Source organism: Pelmatolapia mariae, unplaced genomic scaffold (assembly GCF_036321145.2).
Source record: "Pelmatolapia mariae isolate MD_Pm_ZW unplaced genomic scaffold, Pm_UMD_F_2 NODE_ptg000369l+_length_55695_cov_1, whole genome shotgun sequence".
NCBI lineage: Eukaryota > Metazoa > Chordata > Actinopteri > Cichliformes > Cichlidae > Pelmatolapia > Pelmatolapia mariae.
In genome coordinates, this window is record NW_027052057.1 from 43896 (window position 1) to 55685 (window position 11790).

Sequence of the window (11790 nt, forward strand, 5' to 3'; positions counted from 1 at the left end):
TTCTTCAGTCTCAGCTGACTGCAGGTTTCCCCAATCTTATAAACAGTACATTTGCATAATGACTGAAACCAGCCCACTGAAGGAACAATGGGCTGGGAGGTCAGTTCCTTAATCACAAGGAACTGATTAAGATTGGGGAAACCTGCAGTCAGCTGAGACTGAAGAAGTCACTTGGATGAGTGACGAAACGTTTCTCCCACAAAATGCTATGTCCAGATGAACAGAATCAACTTTTGGAGAACACGTAGAATGGTAGAACATGCACCATAAACACCACATACTAAAGTGTATCAGATGCAGCATAAACACATCATAAGGCTTTTGTAGTGCATGCAGTGCTGTTTCACACTGTACCCAGTTGGGTACACGCTCATGTTATTGGACATGCATGGCTACATTCCAGCAAGGAGTGCAGAACTTTCCACAGGAAATTTGCTGAATGCCAACCATGCCGATGAAAACCTTGAAATAACAAACCAAGGGAGCCAGCCTTAACCGCTGCTTACTTACGAGGGCTGATCAAAGCTCCGCGTGTCATTAAGAGAAATATATCGTTGTTGTCGCAACCTGTAGCCTGACAAACATGTATTTGAGGGAGCACTGTAAAGCATTTTTTAAACATCTGAAGACCTGAACATGGTGGGGAAAGTGTTATGCAAGAAACAGATATCTAAGCGATGCTTGTACAGTATGTTCCTTCTGATAGGGTTTGAAAGAGTTGTGTCAGGTCTGCTGCTTGTACTCATGCTGAATGAATATCATGGATCAACAGCCTTAAGCAGACTGAATGTAAAATAATAGATGTATCACTGTCAGAGAGAGAAACTCACTGCCTTTTATGAGTGCTTACCCATGATTACCCACATATGCAATAAACCCTCTCTTTATGTATCCGAGTTCATGCCCTTGTTGATTTGTTCTTCAGAGTTATTAAAAAAATGTCTGCCAGTTGTTTTTGGAAAGAAGGGACTATAAAGAAAAAAGAAAAGAACTGGAGGGTGAGTCAGCAGAGGAGCCCTCCCTGAAAACATTATTCATACTCTTAACTTATTTTTCATTCAGCTCTTGACAGTTATTGATTAATTTAACTTAATTAGAAAGCATTTGTTTTTTATTTTAATCTGTTCTGTATTGAGTTACCACTGTGTCATTTGTCTCTTCAGTAAGTGGTGGATGTGTTTTGAAATGAAATCTAGGGCTTTCAAGGCTGTGCTTCCCGGATTAGTTGTGGCCTTTGCTGCCCTCTGTTGCCGAAACCACACAACCAACCTACAGAAAATTTCCTCCTTTTGTTAATTTATACAGACAGACAGAAAAGAATTCAGGGATTTGTTGACCTTTCAAAGCTAAAACATACAAGAAAAAATTGTCCAATTTTCACATAAATTTTTCAAAGTGTGAAACGGTTTTCTCATCACAGGCTGAAATTTTGCTTTTTATGTGTACAGCACTTTTCTCAGGACCCTATATTACAGCTTGGATGTCATTCAAACAATTATAAATAGATCTGCTTTATGAGTCATTTTGGATGAGGTCATGGTGTTTTGAACGCTGGCCTCTGTGGCGATGCAAGTCCTTGGTTTCCATTCATGTCAGTGTAAAAATAAAATGGAGTGCTTGAAATGACCTGTAAGGTACAGCGTTACCTATTAGACATTCTCATTGTAATTTTTTTGACAAAAGACAAGAGGCTTAATTATTTTTACATGACAAAGTTGCTCTTTTCTTTCACTGTCGAGTCACAGAAAGAATGACCAAAACAGCAACATGCTTCATGAAAGAAACCAGTTAAAAATTCTAGTGAAGTATTTATCTCTTGAATTTTCTATTTGACATCAATACATCAATACTATTCCAAAGGAGTCTGAAATTCTGATCTAGCTTTGCTTTTTTGTTTATTTTTTTAGAGTAATTGATGTATCTGATGTTGCAAGTGTAAAGTATTATGTTTTAAATTTGTCCCGAGTTTACTGATGCCTTATGTGCCAGCTTGTTGTTAGATTTGCATTTCTAAACATTACAGACTGAGATTACCTAATGTGTTCAGTGCATTGTTGAGCTCTAAAACAGCTGGTCATAAGTACATCTAGACTGTGTTGTCTCTCCCGCTCTCTTTTTTTTAAAAAAAACCTTTTTATTTAGCAATCTATAACAAGAAAAACAGAACAAGTGGGATACTGCATTGCACTTCATTCTTACAAAAAGGTAGCTTTCTCTTCAGCTTACATAAAGGCGACCCATTTCTTCAACTTCTTTAGAAAGGTGTCTCCTTTAGAGTTTGGCAAGAAAGTCAACCTCTACATTATAAAGATTCCCCTAACAGTGTCAATCTATTCATTAAGACTTGGAGGGACTTTGGTTTTAATATTCAGATACTGAATTTATCCTTGATAGGTAGTTATCATTTGTTTCATAGTCAAGTCTCAGCTTTAGAAGGATTTTGACAGTGCTCTGATCTGTCACAAGGTGGTGCTGATTGACCTATAATTCTACATCTTATATCATACTACATGTTGTACATCTGGAACAGAAGTGCATTTTAAACCTACCCTTTGAATGAAAGTAATACTAGAGAAACACTTTTAAAGGGTCTTACGCTGTTTATCTTTCAATTACAGTATTTTTTAAGCAATTATCACTCTCTGAATCATTTTGTTCAGAAGCCATCACTTGACCTATCCGTCTTAGGTAATTATAAGCCATTTTCCATCCTTGCTTTTATTTCAAAAATTCTTGAAAGAGTAGTTGTAAAACAGCTAACTGAACATATGCGGTGGAATTGTTTATTTGAAGAGTTTCAATCAGGTTTCAGAGCTTTAGTGAAGGTTACAAGTGATCTTCTTTCAGCCTCTGACAGTGGACTCATCTCTGTGCTTGTCCTGGTAGATTTCAGTGCAGCGTTCAATACTGTTGACAATAACATTTTATTACAACGATTAGAACATGCTGTAGATATTAAAGTTACTGTGTTGCAGTGGTTTGAATCATATCTATTTAGTAGACTCCAGTTTGATCATGTAAACGGAGAGTCCTCTTCACACACTAAGGTTAATTACGGAGTTCCACAGGGTTCTGTGCTAGGACCAGTTCTGTTTATATTATACATGCTTCCCTTAGGCAGTATCAGTAGTAACTATGCAGATGACACCCAACTTTATCTATCCATGAAGCCAGATAACACACACCAATTAGTTAACTACAGTAATGTCTTAAAGACATAAAGACCTGGATGACCTCAAATTTTCTGCTTTTAAATTAAGATAAAACTGAGGTTATTGTACTCGGCCCTGAAAATCTTAGAAATGCAGTTTCTAGCCAAATGCTTACTCTGGATGGCATTACTCTGGCCTCCAGTAACACTGTGAGGAACCTTAGAGTCCTTTTTGATGAGGACATGTCCTTAAATGCACATTTTGAACAAATATCTAGGACTGCTTTCTTCCATTTGAGCAATATCTATAAAATTATTTTAGAGTGTCGCTAAAGAACTAGTTCAGTGCAGCATTTATTACTTCTAGGCTGGACTAATGTAATTCATTATTATTAGGCTGTCCTAAAAACTCCCTGAAAACCCTTCAGTTAATCTAAAATGCTGCAGCAAGAGTGCTGACAGGGAGTAGAAATAGAGCATATTTCTCCGATAGCTATTGGCTTCCCTTCATTGGCTCCCTGTTAAATCTAGAATTGAAATTAAAAATCCTGCTACTCAAATACAAGTTCTTTAATAATCAGTCTCATTGTATCTTAATGACATCAGAGTACCACATCACCCCATTAGAGTTCTTCACTCTCAGACTGCTGGTTTACTTGTGGTTCCTAGAGTATTTAAAAGTAGAATGAGAGACAGAGCCTTCAGCTTTCAGGCCCCTCTTCTTCTTCTGCTTCTTCTTTTAAGATTAGGCTTAAAACTTTCCTTTTTGATACGGTATATTGATAGGATTGGATCAGGTGACCCTGAATCCCCCCCTAGTTACACTGCAATAGGTGTGGGCTGCTGGGGGATTCCTATGTTGTATTGAATGTTTCTTCTTCAGTCACTCAGTCACTCACCATGTGTTTATACATCTCTCTGCATTTAATTATTTGTTACTATTAATCTCTGGCTCTGTTCCACAGTGTGTCTTTGTCCTGTCTTATCCACTTAACCCAACTCAGGTTAAACTCTGTCACAAGTATAACACAGCTGGACCATTGGAAGTTCAGTGCATATATATATATATAAATGCTAGAATACTGTGCATCATAAATATTGGGCCGGGGTTTTACAAAAATACTCAGTCTCTTTTTAATAAATATATAAATGACTCCTACACTTAATTTAAGTTTGGATCATGTTGCATAAGCTTTTTATTTGATCAATTTTCTGCATTCTGAATCATCAGGTCTGAACTCTTCACAGCTAATTAACCTACACTGCAGAGACGAAAAAGTTAGCAGCAAACGGCTCGTTAAGAAATCCGCCTGCAGTGCGCTTATAAAGCTTAATTGCTGAGCTTGTTAATCATCATTCTAGGGCCTCAGAATCCACCTTCTTTTAAGGCAAATGAGAACAGATCATTTAAACCACATGCGGCCAAGTTATTAAACAATTTTATGTCCCGTGACACTGCACCAAAAATGTTAAATGCCGCACAATAAAAGCACAACTTTGCCGAAGGGTGACAGAAATCATTGTCTGCCTTGCTGAAATAAATGTCCTTATAAATGACAGATCATAAACTTATTTACATGAAAGGATCCCTGATGCAGTTTGTGATTTCGTTTGGTTTACGGGGTTTTCAGGCAATTTTCCATCACATTTAGCGCTTTTATTGCACTTTAAAAGAAAACGCTGCCTCATTAGAGCGCATAAGAAAATGTTTCCCCCTTGTTTTCCAATAGATGACTGGCGCACTCAACGCGATAGTTACAATAATTACGCTGTTTGGCAAATGTGGCTGTGTAGTAAGTGTTCGGGCTACATGGCGATTCAAAACTCTCATACTGCAGGGCCACGTTTCTCCCACGCCTGCAGTAAAGGCACCTTTTAAACGAACAGTTCAGATTATGACCTCGCTCGGGAGGGTCAGCAGAGCACCGATGCAGTTCAACAAACGTGGTTGTAAACGAATCATTTAACAGTTCCACTCCTGATGGACTCTTTGTTGTCCCCGTGGTTAACGACGTGAGCCACATGCAAAGTCAGGTCACGGGCACAGGCCATCGAGAGCCTGTGTGACACGTAACGGAGCCAAAACGGTACTGCCCCCTCCGGTGGGCCTTACCGTCCACGTAAGCGCGAAAAGGACAGTAATCCAGTAATCTACATATTCTGCATGCAACATTTGTAATACCATATATATATTTGACAAACAGATGACAGTGGAGACTAATTGATAAACTATTGGTTTAAAATAAATATATTTAAATTAAACTGATATAAAATCTGATCCTGTGAGCGCATATACGCCCACCGTCATACATGCCAAACTACTACTGAGAGATTATTGAACTTTTTAAAAAATATATTCTCTTTTGTAAATTCCCTATATTCCCATAAATTCCCGCAAATTTGGGTTGAATAGTCATCTTTTTTACGAGCTTTCTGACATTAATATTGTCCTAATCTTTTAGTTTTCACTGAAGGGTTTCACACTATTGCTGAGGCCTTTATTCGTGGGTTAATTAATAGCTATATGTTTGTTAGCTTCACTCTAATGGGGAAATAGGTTAAAAAAAAAACAGGGCAGGAGAGAGAAAGTGTTTTCAAAATGTAAGAACTTATCAGCAAGTGATATTTGCCAAAGATGAAATTTATTTTCTATGTTTTTCCTTTTTGACACTGGATCTGCAGATTTTTTGTTTTTGTTTTTTTTAAAGAAATTAAATACTTTAACTTAAAAGTAGCTTAAAAGGTAAAGAAAAGCATGCTAAACGAGGAGTTACAGTACCGTTTACAGTGATTTTTCCTGGTGCAGGACAGGCTGCGGTGTCCATGGTCACTAGTAGATTAGGTTGAAGGTAGCAAGCTGATGATGCTCTCTAGTTTCTATTGCCAAATTCCGCCTTTATACTGAACTGAAACTGGTTAAGGAGTGGAACCCAGTCATGATCGTATGATAGCTCATATAATAGGTGCTAATATATCGCAGACTCCAGTTGGCTAAATCCATGAAAACAGTTGAACACAGTCTGTGCACAAAGAAAAACAAAAATCTACTGGCGCTCACATCAGAGCGGATGTTAGGGTTCCATCTCCTTTCATGTTAAATTCCACTTTAACTCCTGCCTTTAGTTACAGAGCATGGATGCGTATTTGACATTACTCAGAGTTCAATTAATTATTTTTAAATCACATAATTTACATTTACTTATTAATATGCGAGTTAAATGCTTTAAAAGTTTATCTAATGTTACTAGTCCAATCAATCCTCAACAAGCGCCAACGAAGTGTTTCTTTTATTTTAACAGAAGTATTTCGAAAATAGCTATAATATATTATTTTTATTAATAATAATAATAATAATAATTTATTTTGCTCACTAAGAAAATAAACGTTTAAGTTGAAAAGAACCAAAGGCTTACCACTAAACAAAATATGAATAATCGCATTGTGTATTAAGCCTTGGTAATTCATGCGTTTTAAATGGATGGTTTTGGTTAGGTCAAACTTTGCAATTATGCAGTTATTATTATTATTACTGGAACAAACCAGGCTGTGTTATGTTACTCTGCGAACAGTAGATGGTGGTGTGGTACCTGAAAAAAGTTGGGGGGGGGTTTCAGATTTTATGGATTTTGGCTTTAAAAAGGTGTAAGGTCAAAATGTCTCCGTATTTATTTTTTTAAGTAATAACAATAACCTATTGTGAGCATCGTTCTTTACACTTGTTGTTTATAACATTTGCAAAGACAACATATCTTGGTAACACTCTAACTTTTTGTATTTAAAAATATATGGTCTCTTTTAATAAAATCGATTCCCTTAATGTGCAGACATTTTCAAATCATTTACACAGTTGTACCATAATTTTATTTATTTAGAAAACAACATTAAATTACAATAACAAATTTCCGAACTTTCTTTAACTCAGATGTAAGTGCTTTCATAATCTCTACTTGGTTTTATTCTCTAAGCTTCTTGAATGATCAAGTAGCATACGGGTAAAATAATGAACTGTATCGTTTTGAAAATAAAGAGAACAACCATCAGTTTAACCCATATTCTATGGCTTAATACGCTTCAACGAAAGGCCAGTCGGCGTTTTTTCAGTTAGCTGTTTCCTAAAACTACAAATTCACACTGATCATCGTAATTGATCAGGGCTAACACGAATTGTGTGATATGATTTTTTTTTCTGAGATACTTCATTTAATAATTCAGCCCAAAGAGCCACATAACGCAGACCTATCCCACATGAAAAATTAATGCAGAGTAAAGGGCCGATTCCTTAATCATTTATCCAGGCTGCTTTGGCGGCATCTAATAACCCATTTTTCTTTCGTGAGGATCAAGAGGTTTTACTACGGAGTCAAACAGCCTCCTGTGATCTTTTGGATGATCTAAACAAGTGACTTTTGTTTTCTGTTTGGCTCCTGGCAAGATAGAGTGCTGGAGACAAAAGAATGAAAGAGTTTCAAAGAATCGGCCGATCCCCTTAGGCTCTTTTGTGTCAAGTTTCTCTTCTTTTTCAGATAGAGCGTTCATCCGTGTGATTTGAACCTATTGTCGGGGATTATGTATTAATTCATCCCGCATGGATGGACTGGACTGGAGATTATCTGAGAAAAATAGATGAAATTTAAAAAACGGGTATAAATCAAATCGAAAGAAAAAAAAACCACTTTACCTAAACTCAGACTGAAAGCTGTAATATTGCAAAAACTTCGAAGCAGAAGGAGATACGTGTCTTTGAGAGTGCCTGAATAAATGGGAAACTCTTTGGGAACACTTTCCAGGACAGAAACCTTTCAGAACTGAGGAGGAGGAAATCAAGGCGCACTGAGGAGTGTTGCCCGTCCCAGTCCCCCGTTGACATTTTAGGAATGATAAAAGTTCCGCCTTGCCTGGAGCTACAGCCACGCTGGAGCCGGCCTCTGTCTGTGGCAGATTGCCTTTGCTCATTACAGCAATTATTTTACTCGAGTTTAACCCCTGCTTGAATGGCAGGGAAGTCAAGAGAAAGCCTTTAAAACTGCTGTGGAGTGGCCTGTAATCCCCCCCTTCTCCACCTCCTCCTCCTTTATCTGATCCCCAGTTTTTGTCATTTAATTCCTCCTGATGGCAGAAAATGACTCCGGTGTTCAAATTCAGGTTAAGATGTTTTCTTTATGTGCCACATGGCTCCTGACACCCTGTCTTCCCCCTCAAAATGAGGTGTCACCTGGCTCGTTTTACACCCTAAATGCACATAATGACACTCAAGCGGATAGTTTACGAGGAGTTTAGCCCCGGAGAAGCAATCTCCCAATATTTATCGGCGTGTTTTGAAGTCAGCACAACTGGTTGTCTCACCCCCCTTCTCTTTCTCTTTCTTCCTCTCCCGCAATCTCCACCCCCTCTAAACTCTTCTGGCGCCAACAAAATCTAGGTTAGTTGTTTCAAAGCAAGAGGCGACAGCTGTAGCAATACATTCCACCAAATAACATGTGACAAGTTTAAATTCACAGCGCACACCAGCCGGAGTGCACAGTGAGTGTGACAGGCTCAACTGCAAGGAAAACTAAAGCAAATGTGGGGCTTTCTATTGTCACTCAGTCAGTATGGGTCACTTGAAGCCTTTAATCGTCCCTGTGACGTTTTAAAATAAAATAATAATTAAATGTTGAAGTCATCGAGCTCATTAGAAGCCTGTTTTTAATTTCTACTCCTTAATAGACCTGATAGAGATTTTTTTAAGTAGAAGAAATATTTTTTTCTATTCATTAAGGCGTTAAAAAGATTAAATACTGACTAAAGTTTTCAGTTAGATTTTTTTTTTCCTTACAGTAATTCGCCTCATCTTAAAAAAACCACCGTCGGCGCAACAGAGTGCATCCTGTCAGTCAAAACGAGCAACCTCTCAGTGAAAAAAGAATAAACAATTTATTGTTAAGTTATGTCACAAATATATTCATAATATAAATGAGGATATTCTTCAAATATACATTATTTTACAGTACAATTATCCCTTCCGAAGGGAATCAATCCGACAACAGACAGTGCTGTCATAAGAAAATAATAAAAATAGCAATAAAAAAAATGCTGTGGTTTTCAAAATTCACAAAAGAGCACTCACCGATACTGGATTTAGTAACCCACTATAGTTACGCATTGATATGAATGCAATAAAAAGAAAGAAAGAAAATGAAAAGTATGGATGTTGTGGTGTGGCAGCAGCCTACAGATGCAATTTAAAAAAAAGCCCAGCCTAAAGTTTTTTTTGGAGCATAGTCTCTGATGTGCAGCCCTTTCGCCTTTTCACCTGGCTGTAAGCACTCGCGAAGGAGTGAGCTGTGTGGCCACAGCACTACAGTCCATACTTAAAAGTCCATTAGTGATATACCATAGGGCTACAGGTTTAAGCTGTTTTCCACCTCCGCGCCGCAAAAATGTCCACCTTAAAGTCATTTAAAGTCTCATCCTATTTATTCAAATAAGATTTTACATTGTTTATGTTCTCCTTCGTTCAAATTTATTTCGGCACAACACACTTGACATTAAATGACGAATTAAAGTTGGATTATTTTTGCAGTGTGGGAAATAACTGGCGAGGTCTAGAGAAGTGCCTAAACTTCAAGACCCTCAGAAGGGGGGGTGGGGGGGTCTGTGAAGAAGCCTCGCCCTCACCTGACAAGGTGTGACACTGACCTCGGCACCAGGATGCTTCTTTATGTGGTGCAGTGTCACCTCACTGGTCCAAAGGGGTCCCCTTTCAATAGGGGCCCTCACAAAACATCCTTAACCCCCCCTTTTGCGTCCCGCTGCTCGCTGCCCTCGTCCTCAGTCCTTGTCAAGCGAGGTGATACATACTGTATCCGACGTGAGCGGCGTACAGTCCAACCGGAGAAACCGGCAGCGAGTGCCTCTGGAACGGATGCGACCCTGCATAGGACGCGGGGACGTGCGTACCGAGAGGAAAGGAAATCCCGAAAGCCGGAGGCAGCATAGGCTTTGCTGCCATTTTCAGTTTTTCAAGTTCTGCCTCTTGCAGGCGTTTGGCCTTAGCTCTTCTGTTCTGAAACCAGATTTTAACCTGGGTCTCCGTCAGGTTGAGAGAACTGGAGAACTCTGCGCGCTCGGCGATAGAAAGGTACTGCTTCTGGCGGAACTTCCTCTCTAGGGCGAGCAGCTGGGATGTGGTGAAGGGGGTCCGGGGCTTTCTGTTCGTCTTGTGTTTTCGCAGTGGACAGGCAGGAGGACTCAGCCTTCCTATGGGAAGACAGAACGATTTAATTCAAAACTCTGGTGTCGACGCGCAATGCCAGATAAACACAAGACCAACAGAAAGTATTACAGACATGTAAAACACAATACCAAGAGAAAAAAAACCTAGATATTCTCGATTACATATGCTTATATCGTTAAGAGACATTTTTAAATTCTAATTTAGTACCTTAACTGAAACTTAAACTTACTTGGAGATGTGGGAGAAAAGCGTGGACTCTGTATCCACGAAGTCCTGTCTTTACTGTCCGGGCTCTCGGGTTTAATCAGCACGTCTTCGGGCATGTTCATGATCTCGCCCACTGAAAATGTAGAGCTCATAGGTAAAGTCGAGACTGGTGTATCCAGGCTACCAAAAGATCCCATCCGCGCCCCCTTTCCCAGCACTTGGGACGTCCCGGCTACAGAAGCAGGATCCGGCGATTGCACCTCTTTGCTGGGTTTCCTGTCAGCCATCAGCGCCTCTACGCTGAAGGGCAGAATAGGGACTTTTGGCTTCCCGGTCTCCCCCGTGGGACTCAAGCTGGTCTGCATTTCGCCTCTGCTGATGAGAACCGAGCGGGGAGAAATATCTTCAGCCTTCAAACCAGCAGCCAGAGCGGACATGGATATCGATGGGGCCATACAGGGCCGACCGGCACCGCTGAAACGACTCGTTACAAAGCAGTGTCGTGGGGAAGAGATGCTATTGAGTTGGTGCGGTGCTGCCCTAATGTGACGGTATCCTCATGTTTGTGTGGCCAAATTGGAGCGCAGCTCCTATAATAAGGCAGACGTGGACAGAGAGGCAGCCAATCAGGGAAGACGTGGGCTGGACCCGGAGTGAAAGGGGGCTGAAGAAAATCCGAGTGGGAAAGTTAACAATAGTTTCTTTTTTTCTTCTTCTTCTTTTTTTGTAACAACCAATTTCAGATAAACATAAACACGACAAAACTCTTGATGGAGTGTGGTTTCATCAAACCCACACCCCACCCCCCTCGCCCCCAATCCCTCCACCAGCACTACCATTCTCGTGAATAAAGCTCCAACCATGAAAAGCCAAGGGTGGTTTAAAGGCGTGTGGGTTCCTTCTATTATTGCCCCTACTCGTTTGCCATGTTTGATAACACAACTATACAGTCTCAAACATTTTGACTGGGTCGACCCATTTACCACTCTGGCCTCGCAGTGCTTTAGGTAAGTCCTGACTGTTGCACAACAATTTCCTCCCTCTTCCTCTGCGCCACGCACCCCTCTTGGAGTGCGCTGTTTATTGATGGCTGCGGGGGCTCTAATCAGATTGAAACACACAGGCCTTCGCAGTCATTTAGGGGTAATTATCGGGCTGGCGGGGGGGGGGGGTGTCGGTGTGATTTTTTTCCCCTTCTTTGACTCCATCCCTTAAA

At 39.9% G+C, this 11790-nt stretch overlaps 1 protein-coding gene across 1 annotated transcript; it reads right to left on the reverse strand.

Annotated features, from left to right (window-relative positions):
- Positions 1–9802: 9802 nt before the first annotated feature.
- Positions 9803–11124, reverse strand: LOC134623057 (homeobox protein XHOX-7.1-like). Its single transcript, XM_063468285.1, has 2 exons — positions 10597–11124; positions 9803–10390 (listed from the first exon to the last, which is right to left on the reverse strand). The coding sequence occupies exons 1-2, from the start codon at positions 11027–11029 to the stop codon at positions 9972–9974; spliced, it is 852 nt and encodes a 283-aa protein (XP_063324355.1). The 5' UTR covers positions 11030–11124; the 3' UTR covers positions 9803–9971.
- Positions 11125–11790: the final 666 nt, after the last annotated feature.